This window comes from Lindgomyces ingoldianus (assembly GCF_010093535.1).
Source record: "Lindgomyces ingoldianus strain ATCC 200398 unplaced genomic scaffold BDR25scaffold_3, whole genome shotgun sequence".
In the NCBI taxonomy this organism is placed as follows: Eukaryota; Fungi; Ascomycota; class Dothideomycetes; order Pleosporales; family Lindgomycetaceae; genus Lindgomyces; species Lindgomyces ingoldianus.
In genome coordinates, this window is record NW_022985164.1 from 2,171,358 (window position 1) to 2,189,607 (window position 18,250).

Here is an 18,250-nt window from a genome sequence, read left to right on the forward strand (position 1 = left end):
CGTCTCGACCCGAACAATAAGAGCTGTCTTTTGATCTGACAAGCGAGTTGCTTGAATCAAGGGTGTTAAGAGTATGCAGATTTTCACTGTAGATAATTGGTACCTGTAGGGCAAAGCCTCGCGTAGCACAGGTATCATTACTCGATTTCTCATAATGCTCTTCTGAATGGCTTCCGCCTCCATGGGTCTTGACTCTCAATAATTGGGCCTTTCCCTGCTGTGACTAGCAGCTCGCGTCATATGCCACACACAAAACGATCCCCCACAATGAGCAAGCTGGAGAAAGCTTATCAAGGGTGAAGATCCCTCTTAGTGCAGTTCACTCCTTTTCATGCACTAGGTACCTCCTGTGGAGTTTGTGCCACATCGCTCGGCGCACGCTCCCAATTCTATCCGAGAATAGATCCCTCCTCAAGGCTAGTTATATCTACTTCTCCTCCAATGCTCTACAGCCAAATATGCGGCACCCGTCGACTGCACCCCCAGAAAGGTTCCCCCCAAATTAACTGTGATTCTACCAATGGCACTCGGTCATCGCGCGGTAGAGGCCGCTGTTGTATCAAGCATCTTTGCAGCACTAGGTACCATTGCTGTGGCCCTTCGCCTCTGGACTCGTCTTGTCATTATTCGAGCCCCTGGAATCGAAGATGCTATCATTGTAGCATCCTGGGTAAGCCTCCCTCCCACGTTTTCGTTCTCCGTGCCACTACTAATACCTTCAGATGTGTGCGGTGGTCACGGTGATTACAATCGGAATGCGTAAGTCAACTGCAAAGGTCGACAGTTCATGTACTAACCTCTACCTTTCAGAAATCGTCCACGGATTAGGCGAACATGTGTCTACACTAAGTGGTGACGATACAACCCAACTGCTTTTTGTGTGTTCGATAATATATCCTGTTTTCCTCTCACACGACCTGACTTATCTTCTAGAACTTCTACATCAGCATCAGCACATATTGCGCCTCTATCGGCCTAACCAAGACCGCTATCCTAGTCCAATACCTACGAGTCTTCCCCACGCGCACGTTTCAGATCTGGTGTTGGGCCTTCATTTTCATCGTCGTCGCCTACACTATCGCGACCGTGTTTGCCTGCATCTTCGTCTGCATTCCAGTTCAATCTTTCTGGAATGGTGATCCTAACGGGAAGTGTATCAATGAACTTGCGTCGTGGTTCTCGAACGCGGCTATTAATATCGTTACGGATTTGATGATTATCGTCTTGCCGATGCCGGTTATTAAGAATTTAAATCTTGCTAGGAGGCAGAAGAAACTTCTCATGGGGATTTTTGCTTTCGGTGGAATGTAAGTGCCTGTCCCTTACGTACTTCTCGTTGGCGCATATCCTGGAGAATCGTCAGACATACGAGAGTATTTCAGACCTACCTGCTCGGTTTTTAGAGACAGCAAGTATGCTGTCTCTCCGTCCCTTCACGTACATCACTAAGGCAAGCCCCATCCCACGTATGAGCCGACAGGACTTTCTCGGGCATTAGTGCGCAAATAAACTCTGGTTACCCCCAGCCATCCGACTAACATCTCCTAGTGTCTGTATAATCAGTATCGTTCGCCTCCACTCCCTCCTCGTAGCTACCAGATCAAAAGACACCACCTACGACAATGGCCCCGTCGCCACCTTCTCCGTCGTCGAAATAAACATTAGCATCATATGCTGCTGCCTTCCGTGCCTGCGCCCGTTGATCGCGCGCTGGATCCCTGGTCTATCGTCTACGCATTCTCGTGGCACCGATGGAAGTAGCGGATACAAGCGCTCTTCGATGTATGGAAGAGGGATGCAGCTGAATACAATAGGATCTAAGAGAGGCGTTGAGAGGCTCGAGGATGTGGAGGAAGAGGATAAGATTCATGTTGTTACCGTTGTAGATGTGCAGGTTGGTGACCAGAGAGGGGGGATAAAGGAGAGGGAGAGGGAGGATAGTACGGAGACATTATTTCGAATCGTTTGATTTTCGGGGAAGATGTCTGGAGTGTCTACGGATTGTAAAGTCTTAGGGTTGTTGGATTAATAAGCTAGGGATGGTCATGACATGATGGAATTCGGCGTATTTGGCGCCCTGGACCTGGAAACATACCCTTTGATATGTCGCTTAGATTTTCGGTAGTGTTGGGGCGTCTCTATTAAAGTTGACTATTTTAAAGATGCTGACCTGCAGCGAATGCTTTACCAACTACGAATTTCATGCTCAACAAGAGTGGTGAAGCACAAACTGCCGTCCCCACCTCATACCTGCGGACATTAAGTCCAGAACAAAGACACAAACTATTTCGAACAGTTTTTCACCTGGTGTGCGGAAACCCATTCAAATAATCTAATCTAAAGAGGGGGAGCTCGTAGATGTGGGGAGAGCGTTTTCCCGGCCGACCATGTCATGGTCGCCTGAAGCTCAGAATAAGGCCCTCCAGTTGTTCTGAATCAAATCAATTGTGGTAGATCTCTATTGGGCTCCGTGTATGCCTCTCATAAATCACCGCTAAAGAAGCATCAAGTTCTGGCCACTGCGGGAATTTGACACAACGTTTAGCTATGCGAATCACCACATGGACTCCACGGACAGCCTCAGCATCTGTATGGCCTAGCCAGATATTACAATGTCGAATGTGACAGACACCGAATTAGTGGAGCGAATTTTACATGGATATACCCAGTCACATGATCTAGGACACATTCTGAGGCGTCGTTCAGTGCTATGTACATGGAAAGTTCAAGCCTGCGAAATTTTCAACTAGGAAAAGAGTGGCAAGCAATTTTTTGACCGCTTGGGCTTTTCAGTTTACGCATCCCTGAAGGATTCCAAGATTGGTACCTGGCCGAGCAATCTCATCGCCAAACCCCTGAAACTTGTCCTACAACCCATTCCAGTTTCGCATCACTTGAAGTCCCCAATATTGTCCCGCCGGGCAAATATGGTTTTATTTTTAGATTAGGAGGCATCTATTGCCAGCTTTCTCCATTGGAGTGATGCATCCGGGCCCTCTTGTCGCGCCTTGCACACTTGGCTGTTTAGGAACCTAGACATGCCCTACGTGAGGAATGGATGTTTCCGTCCAAGTTTTAGAAAGATTCGATTAATCCCTGGGCTTTTCTTTAACAGAACTGGCCCGCATACCGCATTCACCGAACCTGAAGATGCGAGGTTCCCCGTGAATTGGAAGAAACCGGGGAGGTCTACCAAGTGTTCCCAATCTCACATAGCAATATAAGGTCCCCAAGATGACGTGTGAATTGAACGAGAGAAGTGGCAATTCCTTCTTTGGAAGATAAAAATTCAACGTTGGTATCTTGCTGCATTATTCCTATCCGTCTCGACATTAGAACGTTGCTTCATGGACGCGGCCATTGGGTAGATACAGACTTATCAGCCGTAATCACACCTGCCTTGACTTTAGGTACATAACATACGTCGGAGATGAATCTGAGCGGATTTTGTGATCAGAAAAGATTCAAGGGTTACATGTCATCTTCTTGATATCGGCAGGAGAGGAGACGAGTAAATGATTCGCTCCAAAGAGTCGGAATTGAAGGCGGGTTTTGCACTACAATAAGCCCTGGAAAGAATTAAACGGTCAACATTGTGGTATGCATGTTAAAAAAAAGGTGACATACCTGAATAAGGAATAGCTCTTCTGGCCTCCATGTACAGGTGCTATTGTGTGGTCCCAGAAAATAATCCTGTACCAAGAGGTAAGCGGCACTTGGATGGATTAGCGTAATGGAGTCTCGCCCTACTTCGGATACACCAAATTAAGCAGGGAGAAGAAGCATAAAATGAAGATTAGATAAGTCAAGGAAGCGGTTCGATTGGTCACGATGCCTGTCTGCTGCTCATAAGCAGATGTGCCGTTCTGAGCCGGGGCGAGGGTGTAGTTGGCTATGGTTTGAACTTCTGGCTTGATGCTACTGAATAGAGCGGAAGGCTTTAATATCCTGGTAGTTCGAAGAGGGCTACACCTCAGGAGACTGGAAAATGCTCCAGATGTTCGATAACACACTAAAACAGCAGATGGAAGTATGCCATGTGTGCGACTGATTTGGAGGAACTATATGTATAAGTAGCAGCTATCCAGCGAAGGACTTGGCGCCTTGAGTGTGAGAGCTCTCCCTGCAGCCCGGCTCAGCCTCGCCGCACAGAAACCAGCGGGCAGAGCAGGCGACTGTCAGCATGCTGTTTAACTGATATCTCCTCGCCCTGGTCCTTGTACCTCATCGAAGCTTCCACTCTCCGAGAACACGCTCTACCTGATCGAGCATTTAATGCTCAACCATGGTATGTAGTGGGACAAGAGGCACGCCAAGAATAACGCGGAACTAGGTCCGGCCGGTGACTGACGACGATATTGGGTTAAGGGTGCTCCGCGAGGCACCAGCGGAGGCAGCCCAGATCATCGAGTTGCGTTATTCTTACATGGTTGGCTGCCTCAGCATATACTAAATCGCCTTAGCATTATCGCAATCCACGGCATTGGGGCGCACCCAGACGACAGCTGGTGCAAGAATGTCGGCACGGCAGAAAACCCGCAGTGGGTCAACTGGCTTAAGGAGGAAAACATGCTGCCAGCAGTAGCGCCGAATGCTCGCATCATGCGATATGGATACCAGTCGCAGTGGTTTGGGGAAGGGGCAATGCGGCAGAACGCGTCGACGGTGGCCCAGCGGTTGCTGCTGGCCTTGCGGCGAGGAAGAGAGGTGCAGATCCCAGTTATCTGACATGTTATCACCGCTGACTGTTTTAGGAGTATCCGTACCGGCCACTGGTCTTTATAACGCACTGCTTCGGCGGGCTGGTTGTGCTGAAGGTAAGCAAGTGAGCTGCAATGTGACAGGGGCCACTATTAAGAGTTTACAGGCACTCGTGGATGCCCGACATGATAAAAAGGAGTGGCCTGGAGTATTTACATCAACCACTGGGTTGTTATTCTTCGGCACGCCGTTCCGAGGGGCGGAAGGAATGAGCCAGATGGAGATGCTCGACGCAGCGCAGCGGGAATATCAAGAGGACGAGGTGCAGCCAGAGATTCTGAAGATACTAGAGCCCGGGAATGAGTTCCTCCAGGAGCTGGTTGACCAATTTGGGAAGACGCGGAGCGAGGCAAACAAGGCCACGGTTGCATGCTTTTTTGAGCTCAAGACGACCAACGTAGGGCGGATTGTAGGGAAGGTGGATCGGACGGTAAATTCAGAACGGTGCTTTACACCGCACGAGGCTAACTATTTGCACAGAGATTTGTGGTGAGTGAGAGCTCTGGCTGCCTCGATCTTTCCAGTTCAACAAGCAAGTTCTCGCTTTCACGGACCCACTTTGACATGAACAAGTTCGGCAAGTGTACAGAAGAAGACTTTGAGACAGTGAGGGACGTGATTAAGGAGATTATCAGGACATCTCATGAGCTTGTACTAGCTCGATCTCAATGTAATTATGCTTCACAATAGTCACTAGTATATGAAGGAGGCTGACAGTGGCTACAGACAACGGCAAGCACAAGATCGACTTCAGCCTTCAAGGCGTGCCAGTAGTAAATCAGTTTGTCCAACGTGATGCGGAGATGCAAGAGCTTGAACGGCCCCTTCTCAACATATCGTCCGCAGCGAGTCGGCGAAAGGTCGTCGTTCTCCATGGCCTTGGTGGTGTAGGTAAGACACAGTTGGCAATTGAGTTCGCGCGCGAACATCAAAGCAGGTTTAGCAGTATATTTTGGCTGGACGGATCCTCGGAGGCTAGTCTAAAGCAATCGTTCGGGGGTATGGTGCAAAGGCTGCCGCAATGCGACCTCACAGCAGATGGTGTAGAGATGCTCAAACAGACTACTGTCGATGTCGATGTGGCGGTGCATGAGTGTCTACGGTGGTTGTCCCTTCCATCAAATCATCAGTGGCTCATGATTTTCGATAACGTTGACCGCGACTACCACGACAAAGACGATTCGCAAGCGTACGATGTGAAGAGCTATTTCCCCTCTGCAGATCGTGGGTCGATTCTTATCACGAGTCGGCTAGCAAGTCTACAGAAGCATGGATCAGGACTTAAAGTAGGGACGGTCACGGCAGAGCAAGCAAAAGCTATTCTAGAGAACAATGCTGGAAAAGCGGTCATCGGTGAGTGGATGATTCTATTCAAAAAGATAAGATGATAAGCGCTAACATGTGCTGAACAGACGCTAAAATTATTCTTGAGCGTCTTCATGGACTTCCACTGGCGCTTACACAAGCTGGGTCGTATGTACGAGAAACAAATATGTCTGCATTAACCTACGCAAAGCACTACGATAGAACCTGGGAACGCTTAATGAATAAGCAGGGACAGTCTCCACTAGAGGAATATGGCAACCGAAATTTGTTAACAACATGGACTATGTCGTACGAGCAGGTCTGGAAGCAGAGCGAGGAGGCCACAGGGCTGCTTAAGCTTTGGGGCGTTCTAGACTGCGGAGAGTTCTGGTATGAGCTAGCCGCGGCCGGCGTGCATTTGTTAAAAGATATGGCTATTCCAACGTGGCTACTGAAAATTGCGGGTGATGACCTGGAGTATGCTGAAGCAGTAGGCCTTCTATCGCGCTACTCCCTTGTTGATGCAAAGGAAGGAACCAACAGCCACTCGATGCATTCAGTACTGCATAAATGGTGCGCCCAGCTAACGGAAGGCGAGGACCAGCGCAGTCTTTGCTGTATAGCAGCAGGGCTAGTGGCATTAAATGTACCCTCGCAACTAGAGGCAGAGTTCTGGAGGAAGCGAAAGAGAGTACTAGCCCATGCTACAAGAGTTAGTGGATGGATACTAAAAGAACCCCTCTGTGATAAGGGGGAAGTTTTGGAAGCATTAGTACAGCCGTGGATGTTTCACAGCCTGGGAGATTTACTTTCAGAGGAAGACAGGCTGGACGAAGCGGAGGCGATGTATGACCGGGCCCTGCGAGGAAAAGAGAAGGCACTAGGAGCAGAGCATACATCAACACTTGACACAGTTAACAACTTAGGCATTCTCTACGCAGACCAGGGACGGCTAGATGAGGCAGAAGCGATGTATGACCGGGCGCTGCGAGGAAAAGAGAAAGCACTAGGAGCAGACCATACATCAACACTTAACACAGTCCACAACTTAGGTATTCTCTACAAAAACCAAAGACGGCTAGATGAAGCGGAGGCAATGTATGACCGGGCGCTGCGAGGAAAAGAGAAGGCACTAGGAGCAGAGCATACATCAACACTCCAGACAGTCAACAGCCTAGGGATTCTCTACGTAGACCAGGGACGGCTAGATGAGGCGGAGGTGATGTATGACCGGGCGCTGCGAGGAAAAGAGAAAGCACTAGGAGCGGAGCATACATCAACACTTGACACGGTCCACAACTTAGGCATTCTCTACAAAAACCAAACACGGCTAGATAAGGCGGAGGCGATGTATGACCGGGCGCTACGAGGATGTGAGAAGGCACTAGGAGCAGAGCATACATCAACACTTAACACGGTCAACAACTTAGGCCTTCTCTACGCAGACCAAGGAAGGCTAGGTGAGGCGGAGGCGATGTATGACCGGGCGCTGCGAGGAAACGAGAAGGTACTAGGAGCAGAGCATACATCAACGCTGGACATAGTTCACAACTTGGGCACTCTCTACAAAAATCAAAGACGGCTAGATGAGGCGGAGGCGATGTATGACCGGGCGCTGCGAGGAAAAGAGACAGCACTAGGAGCAGAGCATACATCAACACTCCAAACGGTCAACAACTTAGGCACTCTCTACGCAGACCAGGGACGGCTAGATGAGGCGGAGGCGATGTATAACCGGGCGCTGCGAGGAAACGAGAAGGCACTAGGAGCAGAGCATACATCAACACTTGACACGGTCCACAACTTAGGCATTCTCTACAAAAACCAAAGACGGCTAGATGAGGCTGAGGCGATATATGGCCGAGCACTGCGAGGAAAAGAGAAGGCACTAGGAGCAGAGAATACATCAACACTCCAGACGGTCAATAACTTAGGTACTCTCTACGCAGGCCAGGGACGGCTAGATGAGGCGGAGGCGATGTATAACCGGGCGCTGCGAGGATACAAGAAAGCACTAGGAGCAGAGCATACATCAACACTTGACACAGTCTACAACTTGGGCCTTCTCTACGCAGACCAGGGACGGCTAGATGAGGCGGAGGCGATGTATGACTGGGCGCTGCGAGGGAAAGAGAAGACACTAGGAGCAGAGCATACATCAACACTCCAGACAGTCAACAACTTAGGTATTCTCTACGCAGGCCAGGGACGGCTAGATGAGGCGGAAGTAATGTATGACCGGGCGCTGCGAGGAAAAGAGAAAGCACTCGGAGCAGAGCATATATCAACACTTAACACCGTCCACAACTTAGGTATTCTCTACAGAAACCAAAGACGGTTAGATGAGGCGGAGGCGATGTATGACCGGGCACTACGAGGATGTGAGAAGGTACTAGGAGCAGAGCATACATCAACACTTGACACGGTCAACAACTTAGGCCTTCTATACGCAGACCAGGGACGGCTAGATGAGGCGGAAGCAATGTATAACCGGGCACTGCAAGGAAATGAGAAGGCGCTAGGAGCAGAGCATACATCAACGCTCCGGACGGTCAACAACTTAGGCATTCTCTACGCAGACCAGGGACGGCTAGATGAGGCGGAGGCGATGTATAACCGGGCGCTGCGAGGATACAAGAAGGCAATTAGCCCCGAAAATATCGCCACTTTCATCCCAGCACTAAATACTATGTCGGATCTGGCTTCTCTCCGTAGCCGCCAAAATCAAGTAGAGGAAGCTAGAAGTCTGTACTCAGAAGCTCTCTCAGGCTACCAAAAGGTATTTGGGAGTAATCACTCCAAGTGTCAGGCTTTGCGTCAACACCTTGTAGCTTTAGACAAGGAAAAAGACATGACTGGCGCTTCGAGTAGCAGAGTGCCGGTGCAGGAGCATGTTCCCGTGCCAACTGCTGTCGACCATATGGCACGGCAGAACACATCAGCTTCCAAACGACACAGACTAATAAGGAAATTTGGCTGGAAGGGCCAGTAAGGCCATCCTTGGTAGCACGCTTAAATCCTTTAAGTGTCAAAAAGAACTCCACGAAGGGTCTATTAGAAGGGTCCAGAATAGCGGAGACATGAGTGGGACAGCGCTAGCTTCGTGAACTTGTTAGGCAATGTTCTCAGTAGGTGCTTAAACTATAAGACGTATTAGGAGCAATACGGGCGTTGAAGCGGGATTTCACTTGAGGTACCCCTGTAATAATATTAGCAGGCCAGTCAGCCCTTCAGATGTTCGAGTGGCACCCTAGCGAGGAGGGTGACCAAGCCGCTCTTGCTACACCCTTGTGAGCTCAAACTGTGATAGAGAAGTACCGTCTTATACCGTGGTAAATCACGTGCCTAAAGCAGTGGCGCTTTAGTTAATATGTAAAGTAGGGTGCCAAGACTTTTATTCACGAGCAGGCCGCATTTAAGGGGATGCTAGTTCCGCTAGCCTTTCTAGTATTGTCTGAATTTGCGGCTTCTTTATAGCCTGCTCAAGAGTAGCGTGGACTACCATATGGTTGGTGACCCAACGAACCATGTAAGGCACCGCTATTGCCCAATACTGTGGCTCACTGTATAGGTAATAGCGTGCTTAAATCCTCCACCATAGTTGAAGAAATGGGATTCTTTTCCGTCTCTTGATCCGTATTGCTCGAATAGAAAACGAACCAACTAGTCCTTCCATTTCACTTACCTTGGTATGAATGGCTTTATAATATAAGAACCATACATAGTGTTATCTCTAATTCAAATATTAGAAGCTCTTTTGTTTATTACCTCACCCTCATCTTCCCCTCCAAAACTTGATATTGGGAGTTACCCTTCACCCTCCTCTTGACAACTTTATATCCTCCTATGACCCCAAGTACAACTATAGCTCCAAAGAAAAAACCCAAAAACATGGCCATCTGATACGGATTCCCCTTCTCCAAACCCAGTCCCGGTCTCGGAACCGCTAGGCCCGTGGAAATTGACGGAGCCTGTGAATACGGGAAAGTGCTGGTATGCTGGTTGGAATTTTGACCCCTGGATGCCAGTGACGAAGCGTCGGTGGAACCCGTAGGAGTGGAGATGCTTTCGGTTGTAGGTAATGAGATTGAGGGTGGATTTGTTGGTGTTCGACGGGATGAAGGCTTGTGTTTTCGGCGGACGGATGCGAGGTCTGAGATTATAGATTCGAGTTTGAGGGTTGAGGTCAGGGATTGACATGCTGATAGTGACTGTATCTTGATATTAGCAATTAATCACGCGAATAGAGGAATTTACGGCCGTTCTACACCCCCCTTCTTAAAAACAATGTAATACAGCATGCTATCATCGAACATGGAACATATAGGACAGAGTAAATCTGTTAAGACTCTTGCCGGAATCAAGAAGACTACCAATACAATGCAAATAGCCCTTAATTCAACAGAGTCATGTTCCACACTAGTTAGTTGAATGCATTAGAGTCGGTGTACGCAGAAGGAGACAAATCACCGTATACGAACTCCGGGACAAGACAACCCTGGAGCAGGAAATGATATCACATCACATGATTTAACAGAGAGCAAACAACGTAAGACAGATACCGGACAATGAATAACGAAATCATTCAAACTCACCCCCCTCCCCTTGGCTTCACAAAACTCCCACCCCCTCAACGCCGCCACTTCCTCCATCTTTCTCCCCAACCTCTCCACCTCCCCCGCTAGCTTCTCCATCTGATCCACCAACCTCTCCTGCGCATCATCATTCGATGCATTACCACTCATCTGCGCCCGATAGCTCACTGGCGCCCAGATGCCAAATAAGACGGCTGCTGCGACTCCTACGACTTTGATAGCCCAGTCAATGAAATGCTCCGTCGACGTGATGGGTCTAGTCTGGCAGGAGGAGAAGGTGCGAGATATGTGCGGCGCTGGTATTGAGGGCGTAATAGTAAATCCGTCGTCGGAGACTGCCAGAGTGGTACTCGAATCCGTGCGGAAGCGGAAGGCTTTCTCATCCTCACTCCTTCCCTCCTCACCCAGGCTCTTAAAAGTCGGTAATTCGGAAGATCTGCGAGACATACCAAATACTCAATTCTTGCTGTACCAGGATTTTGGAAGTAATTGATTGAGGCGGGGGGAGTCTGGAGTGGGGGGAAAGCGGGATATGTAAATGCCTGGAATACGAGGCTGCTTGTTGCAGATATGTCTGCGTGGCTGAGCAACTTGCACCTGCAGGCAGTTTGGGCCCCCACCACCCAGCTCGACGCCATTGTCATGCAGAGAAGATCGGAAAAAAACAAATGGGGGGACCCGAGCACAGCCTCAGATGACAGGATTTCTGTTTGGAGAAACTGGTGAACTGAATCCTCTAGGGCTACCTTGAATGATAACTTTATGCGACAAAAAGATGCATCCAAGACCTACTTGACCAGAAAACAAAACTTGTGTTTCTATAAGCTACAACAGTGATACAGCTACATACATACACAAAAGAAAGAAAAAGAGCAATTGTCAGGAAGTCGCCATTCTTCCTGTCTAGTCTACAAGCAGGCTCTGCAGTCGTGCTTCCGTAGCAATAACATCCAGCGCCTGCCTAACCTCCAACACCCTCCTACATTCGCTCAACCAATCTTTGCTGAGCACCTTTGCCCACCCTTGAAGTCCATTCATCTCTCGTGCAGCACCGTCGAGATCGCCTTCTTCGAGAAGGACTTCGGTTCGTGCAAGAACGGCCTCGACGTCTTGGCCGACAGCCAGTCCAGATTTCTTGAAGAGCACTTTTGACATGGCGAGGGAGGCGATATGGGATGCAACGCCGGCGTCTTCAGGCAGGAGAGAAGCCTTCCTGACTTCTTGAGCCACACGTCGGAAACGGTCGATAAGCTGTGCAGCGTTGGGGATACCACGTTGGTAGGCGGCTGGGCTGATGCTAGCGATTGCAGCACTGATGACGGGATCATCCGCGGCAATCTCCTTTAGTGCGGCGAGCTCGGTGATGAAGGGTTTTGGGGTGACCTGGTTTTCGAGGGTGGACTTAACGGCTTCTACGGCTACGACAAGATGCTGGGTTTGCAAGTTTGCATCGACCACGGAGTTCCATTCGGCGGTTAGCTTCTCAAGCTCGTGGACTGAAGACGACAGCTCGTTGAGCTTCCCGAGACGGCCATCGCGTTCGGCTTCGACGCGGTCACGGACAGAGGAGGCGAATGATCGTTGGAGCGTGATGCTTTGCTCTAGGAGTTCATTCTTCAGGCGTTGTTCGTAGACCTTCTTGGCACTATCAAGCTCGGATTGGAGCTTCTCCCTGTATGATTCGGAAAGTCGTTCGCGCTCATTCTCATACTCTTCTTTCCAATGCGTCTCTTGATCCTGCATCTGGTGCTCCAGACGACGAATAAGCTCCTTTGCCGCACTGTCGAATTCGGAGTGGGCGGTTCTAATCTTTTCCTCGGCCGACTTTTGTAGGTTATCCTTCAGCATGTTGATATCCGAGACGACCTTTCCGAGTTCCGATTTAGCCTTGTCCAGAGCAGAGCTGTACTTGCCGCCGTGCGAGGAGTCGGCATTGATGGCGGTGATGATGTCGTTGACAATCCTGATAACATCCTGTACAACCGGCTCACCGACGGCTGGAACCGCAAGGTGGTCAAGCGGGGCAATGGGGGTAGGTGAAGTAGCGGGAGCGGGAGCGGGAGCCTCCTTCTTCGGTTCACTCTTAGCGGCCGCCTTGGGGAGCAAATCGTGAGACACAGACTCGGTGGGCTTCTCCTTTTGTATATCCTCCTGCCTCTTCTCCTGTGCACCCTTTGACGGGGCATTAGTAGCAACCTTTGGGTCGCCCTTTCCTTCTGGAGTAGCCCTCGGTTTGTTGTCCGCTAGCGCGCTAATATGGGGTCCTCTTGCCGCCAAATCAGTTGCGCCTTCCTCCTCGGAAACCCTCGACGTAAGCCCATGCTTGCCTGGAATGGTGACCTTGTTTTCTCCCCTAACCTGTGGATGCAGCCGCGACTGGCCTGCCCGACCGGGGAACCGTTTCCGGAACTCACGCTCTTCGAAGTAGCCTACTGCATCCTCGCCAAAGGGAATATACTCTGTGAACAAGTCGTGGAAGGTGTCAGAGACGAGCGAGTAGTACACCCCGCCCGCATATCCTAGAGCTGAGAGGAGAAACAACTGTATCAGAAACCGGCGAAATCGCCGCTTCTTTGGTTTAGGAGGCTTCGGGTCAGGTGCTACGCTGGCGGATCCCGTGCCCGTCGGGGGTGTGGTTGCGGGCTGGACAACTGGGGCAGAGCGTCCTGTCTCTGCGGGGGGAGGCTGCTTAGGGACATCGGAGGGAGGAGTTGTAGGGGACGGATTGGAGGGCGTGGCCGACGGAGCGGGATTAGGGATGGCGGACTCGCCCAGTTTTTTCTCGTCGGCAAAGAAGCGCTGGGCGACGCGCCATTGCGGGCGAGCGACGGGCCCAATTGACCTCAGAGCTGGGCGGGCTCTTAAAAGAGAGGCGCGCAGCATGGTGAGCTGCCTCGGAGGGGTAGAGGGGAGAGGTGGGGGAGGTCGCGATGAATGTTGTCGTGGGTGGCCAGCTCACAGATGGTCTCGAGAGCTCCTGGCCCGGCACGTCAGGCGCTCGGGCCAGATCGGCTGGACGGCTCCAGTCGCAAATCGCTCAACACCAGAACCACATCACTACTTGAGCTGTACTATACCGAAGCCTGCAAGTGAATGTCCTCGGATACCCAAAAAATGTTTGCCTTGTCTATCGCACACTCTCACAAGAACACGTGTCTGCTCTCTCGCACTTGACTACAGCCCCAAACGCCCCCCCAAAGCCCCGAGAGCCGACGCCCACAAAGCACCGCGTTGATGCCATGTCTCGGACATCACATGCCCACCGGGTCGGCTTCCCACATGCTGTAACACACATCTTCCAGACATCCAGCTAGGTCTATTCTCGCAATCTTGTTCTTCTTATCGTCCTTTCACAGTCTTCTCTCGCATCTGATACCCGCACTGAAACCGAGCTGAGGATCGTTTGAAGCACAGCCACACGCGTCTCTTCAAGCCCTGCGTCATCGTACTTTGTGAGAGCTGTGACTCTTATCTACGACCAGGCAGCCATTTCAACACTTCTTTGAGCCCTCCGAGATCTCGGATGAGTAGTTCTTTCGGAAATCTGCGTTTTATCACTTGCATTTCACATCTGCACCTCGTGCATACCCGTGCTTCCATTTCTATCTGTCCCTTTCCATCCATCCCCATCTATCCACAGCTTTCTTGAAGGACAGGAGATCAGGAGTAGCATATCTGTCTTTATCAAGCTATGACAACCTACCCCGGCACCGGCGTCCCGCGTGACTGCCACGACCGCCACCTCGCAGAAACCTACTATGGGATGCTGCCTTCTTCCGCCTTGGACCCCTCCAACGCAGATATTCGCGCTCCATCAATCCCCTCGAAACGCTTCCACGAAGCAAAATCGTCCGCGTCTGCAAAGCGTAAAAATGCCACAGAGTCTCATGAACCAAGTATCTTCCTCCCCCGGGGTGGGCTCGAAGGAAACCAGTACTGGCCGTCGACCAAAAGCAGCAAACGTGGCCGTTTGCAAACAAAACAAGATGCGCGTATTGAACTGCATCAAAGCACGTGTCTAAACCTCAATTCTACCGTCAATCCTAATCTCAACAACCCCTCTGCTACTGACTCGGATCTCTGGATCCTGCCCGACTTCGACGAGTGGGAACTAGATGACACCTCATCCATGCACTACTCCCTGCACGCTCGCGACGGAGGCGAATGGGCGCCGCTCGTATCCCGCGCCGTGAATTCGAATCGCGAGAGGCTGCGACGGAGACTCGAGGGCGATGGGTGGGATTTTGTAGGTGGGAAGTATGGCGAGGATGGGAATGTTTACGAGTTTCGAGATGAGGATAGTGGGAGTGGGAGTGGGAGTGAGGAGAGTGTGGACGAGGAGTTTGATGTTGTTGTTTTGGGGGTTGAGGAGGGGGTTTGATGTTTTCTTTCATGCCCTGTTTTGTTTTCGGTTTGGTTTGTTTAATATGGACTGTAACGGCCCTGCCCTGGCTAGGGTAAGGATGTCATGGCCATTCTCTCGTTTTCAAAACCCTTCGCCGTTACTTCATCTACCCCTCTCCCATCTCCTCGAACGAGCCTTACGTCGTAGGCTCTCACCTCTGTCGCTTACCTTTACCCTCCCATATTTTTCTGTCACGGCTCTCCTACTTTCTACCAATGAATGATACCCCGAGGAAATGTAACACCACGTCATGTACCTACGAACTCGCACCCATATGCAACCATACACCTCACAAATTCGGTACCCTTAATAAAGCATGCCAATCCAAGAATATTCGTTGATTAAAACACCAATTCTCGATCAATCAAACCATGCTGTCTCTAAGAATGTACCAAATCCCCAACTCTCTAGGGCTCTCTCTCAATGCTCATATACTCATACAAACCCCCGAACTCCCACAACCATTGCAGCTCCCACAACAAGCTTGCAAATGAATACATCAAACACTCTATTCGATCCTCTTCTTCCCCTCTTCCAAATACCCCAACCTGGCATCGCTCTTTCCTCGCTCATGTCTCGTGCCTACCAACGGTCCCACAACCGGGTTATTCTGCACTGCCAACAAGGCATCCTGCACACTTTCCACCGCCCAAGGGAGCTTGTTGAGTTTGGGCCAATTGACCTGTAGAGCCAACGTTAGACTCATCACCATACAGAAAGGAGGGGAAGTTAGAGAGGGGGGGGGGCTTACATAAAGCGTTCCATTGACCCAAATAAAATTAAAGCACGCCGCCGCAATCCCCAAACACAGAAACATCAGCAACCGGAGCGGCCAAACCGTTGCATCTGGCGCTCTCCTCGTAAAGCTTCCCACAAAGAGAAAGAAGATGCTGGCGGCTAGGATATACGGTATCGACTGAATGAGCAAGGGCCTCCGGTCCGCGAAAAGCAGTTGACCACCCATGCCCGGGTCCGATGGCAGATACGTGCCCAAGAATAGATCAAATGCATCCTGTCTGGGGCCGTCGCGGAAGTTATTGAGGAAGTACCTCGTGGCGCCGTTGTTGAAGTCCTGTAGCGCGCCGGCTTTAGTCCGGGTTCCCGTGCGAGTGAAGTCTGTTTTCAATGCGCCGGTGCCGGAATAGGATTTTGAGACCACGTCGGCGTTGTCGGCCCAGACGTTGCGGAACAGGGATTCGAAGGCTGCGTCGTCTTGCGCGGATTCGCCTTCACGAATTAGGCCGACGTCGATGAGCATGCGGGATAGGATGTAGCGGCCCAACATGCTCTGGACGACGTTTGTGCGGTCTAGGCAGTCCATGCAGTTTGTGCGGACGACAGCTGTCTGGTGTCTCCTGACCTCTACGCGACCCATGTCGCCCGGCATGTCGACGCCGCGGAAGTAGCCGTGCTTGAGGACTGGTTGTTCAAGCTGGTCCATGAGGAGCTGGGCGCGATCCCAACGGAGGCCCTTGGTTTCATTGTGGAAGTCAAAGTAGATGTAGTGGAGTCGATCAAAAGATGTTTGTGCCTGACTTGATTCAATGACGTGGAATTTCTCGTCTGTCACTGTATTCCGTTCAACCTTTTCCGTGGGCGAGGAGGCTAGTAGGCTGACCATTTGCTCGTATGCTTCCTTGACCCTCTGTTCGCGACCCTTTTGGTTGACGAGGTTGATCAGCCAATTGTCGCCGTATATTCGGATTTGCTCGGCGAAGTGCTTCTTTGCGGCACCCACGGCGCTCTCCACACCTCGAATCTCGAGCTTCGGGATGTACTTTAGGGTATTGACTTCGGCCCAGTAGACAGGGACGCTCCCTCGGGTCTGCAGATATGCGAGCACCTGGGTCTCCTTGCCCGCTTGCACCTTGGCCGAGCCGTTCTGTTGCAGGCCGACAAAGCCTCCCGAGCCGCCAGATGCGTTGTCATTGAGGACGATGGCCTGCTCAGTCTCGTTGAAATTCGACACATTGCCGTTCTCGTCCATGCCGCGCGAAAAGTATCTCGTGCCAGCCCTCAGCCTCGACCTCCTCGAAATGAGGATGAAGGTGAGCGGGTTCCCCTTGACGGAAGTGTTTTTGATCTCCATCATTCCAAACATGACAGGCAAGATGTACGGGTCCACATCCGGCTGCTGTCCGATAGAGTGCCTGTGACCATATCCGCTGCTGAGCCCACCGCGAAAGTCGATCAAATCTGTCTGGATGAACCGGTTCCAGAAGAAGCGATCATCGGCCCTCTTCCATAGTGGCGTAGCGGGGTCGGCGTGTGCCTGGCGCTGGAAGCTGCTGGTGATGTCGAACGAGTAGGAAAAGTACAGCGGGGATGTCTTGAGGAAGCCCTTCAGGAGGGTGAGGTAGGTGTCCTCGTCGGGATCGTGGAGGGGACGGTCGCGAAGAGGCAGGAACTCAGTCGAAACGACCCTGTAGATCATATGGCCTTTTATTCTGCCCATCGGCTGGGCTTTTGTGATTACAACGACATATTTATCTGGGAGCTGGGGTAAGTCTTGGCAAATGGGGGGGAGGGGGGGGGGAGGAGCTGGACGACAGGGGAAGGAGCTACCCAAACGGAGCTTGATGACCCCGAGAATGCCGGCGATGCTGGAAACTCTCTTGGACCCAAGCAGTTTTCCGTCGTGAAGGCGTAGGTCACCTGACGGACGATCCACCACGAGCGTGGGTGCAGAAGGCGACGAGGGCGACGAGAAGGCGTAGTGCGAGGGAGAGGAATGCACGTTGATGTCGCGGTAGGGCAAGATGGTAGCCATTGTGGGCAGATTCTGTGGAGAGAAAAGTGAGCTCGATGGCGTGCCGTACGCGTACCAACCAGAATCGTGGCGCTGCGCAGGCGATTGCGGCGACGAGGGGAGTTGAAATATGGGTGTTGTTGCAATGTTGCAAGGTGTTTCCTCACAAACGGAAGGGATGACGAAAGGCTGCGGCGAGACGAGGGCCCGTCGCGGCGCCAAGCTAGCGGCCAGGCCGTCACGCTCGACCTTTCATTCAATCCACCACTCCACCCCCCATCCGCCTCTTCCAAGTACTCCCCGCGCTCCCCCGTCCACAACGCCTTGCTATCTGCGTCCAGCCCTGCCACTCACATCTAACTACCACCTCCCCGAGTCGCCTCCCCTCCCCCCTTCCCCCAACTTGGCTTTTCGATAGCCGCCGCGTCACCTATT

At 51.4% G+C, this 18,250-nt stretch overlaps 8 protein-coding genes across 8 annotated transcripts; 4 read left to right on the plus strand and 4 right to left on the minus strand.

Moving 5' to 3' along the window:
• Nucleotides 1-520: 520 nt before the first annotated feature.
• On the plus strand, nt 521-1,311 carry BDR25DRAFT_278059 (uncharacterized protein; the record flags this gene model as incomplete). Its single annotated transcript, XM_033687656.1, has 4 exons — nt 521-670; nt 723-759; nt 811-878; nt 934-1,311. The coding sequence occupies 4 exons, from the start codon at nt 521-523 to the stop codon at nt 1,309-1,311; spliced, it is 633 nt and encodes a 210-aa protein (XP_033553582.1).
• Nucleotides 1,312-3,043: 1,732 nt separating this feature from the next.
• BDR25DRAFT_349804 (uncharacterized protein) lies at nt 3,044-4,228 on the minus strand (the record flags this gene model as incomplete). Its single annotated transcript, XM_033694601.1, has 8 exons — nt 3,044-3,189; nt 3,240-3,343; nt 3,377-3,436; nt 3,476-3,569; nt 3,624-3,715; nt 3,751-3,981; nt 4,014-4,134; nt 4,177-4,228. The coding sequence occupies 8 exons, from the start codon at nt 4,226-4,228 to the stop codon at nt 3,044-3,046; spliced, it is 900 nt and encodes a 299-aa protein (XP_033553583.1).
• A 105-nt stretch (nt 4,229-4,333) lies between these two features.
• BDR25DRAFT_209934 (uncharacterized protein) lies at nt 4,334-5,254 on the plus strand (the record flags this gene model as incomplete). Its single annotated transcript, XM_033684620.1, has 4 exons — nt 4,334-4,410; nt 4,464-4,707; nt 4,755-4,817; nt 4,868-5,254. Coding segments are annotated over 4 exons (771 nt in total), but the record flags the coding sequence as incomplete, so codon positions are not given.
• Nucleotides 5,255-5,552: 298 nt separating this feature from the next.
• Nucleotides 5,553-9,076, plus strand: BDR25DRAFT_252935 (TPR-like protein). The gene is made up of 2 exons (XM_033686207.1): nt 5,553-6,114; nt 6,174-9,076. The coding sequence occupies exons 1-2, from the start codon at nt 5,565-5,567 to the stop codon at nt 9,056-9,058; spliced, it is 3,435 nt and encodes a 1,144-aa protein (XP_033553585.1). The 5' UTR covers nt 5,553-5,564; the 3' UTR covers nt 9,059-9,076.
• Nucleotides 9,077-9,481: 405 nt separating this feature from the next.
• BDR25DRAFT_339645 (uncharacterized protein) lies at nt 9,482-11,162 on the minus strand (the record flags this gene model as incomplete). The annotated part of the gene is made up of 4 exons (XM_033693418.1): nt 10,662-11,162; nt 9,835-10,277; nt 9,752-9,799; nt 9,482-9,629 (listed from the first exon to the last, which is right to left on the minus strand). Exons 1-4 carry the CDS (start codon nt 11,106-11,108, stop codon nt 9,482-9,484), a joined length of 1,086 nt encoding a protein of 361 aa, XP_033553586.1. The 5' UTR covers nt 11,109-11,162.
• A 291-nt stretch (nt 11,163-11,453) lies between these two features.
• BDR25DRAFT_300609 (uncharacterized protein) lies at nt 11,454-13,709 on the minus strand (the record flags this gene model as incomplete). The annotated part of the gene is made up of 1 exon (XM_033689411.1): nt 11,454-13,709. A coding segment is annotated over exon 1 (1,975 nt), but the record flags the coding sequence as incomplete, so codon positions are not given.
• A 454-nt stretch (nt 13,710-14,163) lies between these two features.
• On the plus strand, nt 14,164-15,408 carry BDR25DRAFT_68740 (uncharacterized protein). Its single transcript, XM_033698922.1, has one exon. It carries the CDS (start codon nt 14,353-14,355, stop codon nt 15,040-15,042), a length of 690 nt encoding a protein of 229 aa, XP_033553588.1. The 5' UTR covers nt 14,164-14,352; the 3' UTR covers nt 15,043-15,408.
• On the minus strand, nt 15,395-17,970 carry BDR25DRAFT_252945 (phosphoinositide phosphatase-like protein). The gene is made up of 3 exons (XM_033686208.1): nt 17,632-17,970; nt 15,818-17,556; nt 15,395-15,748 (listed from the first exon to the last, which is right to left on the minus strand). The coding sequence occupies exons 1-3, from the start codon at nt 17,834-17,836 to the stop codon at nt 15,575-15,577; spliced, it is 2,118 nt and encodes a 705-aa protein (XP_033553589.1). The 5' UTR covers nt 17,837-17,970; the 3' UTR covers nt 15,395-15,574.
• Between the last annotated feature and the right edge of the window lie 280 nt (nt 17,971-18,250).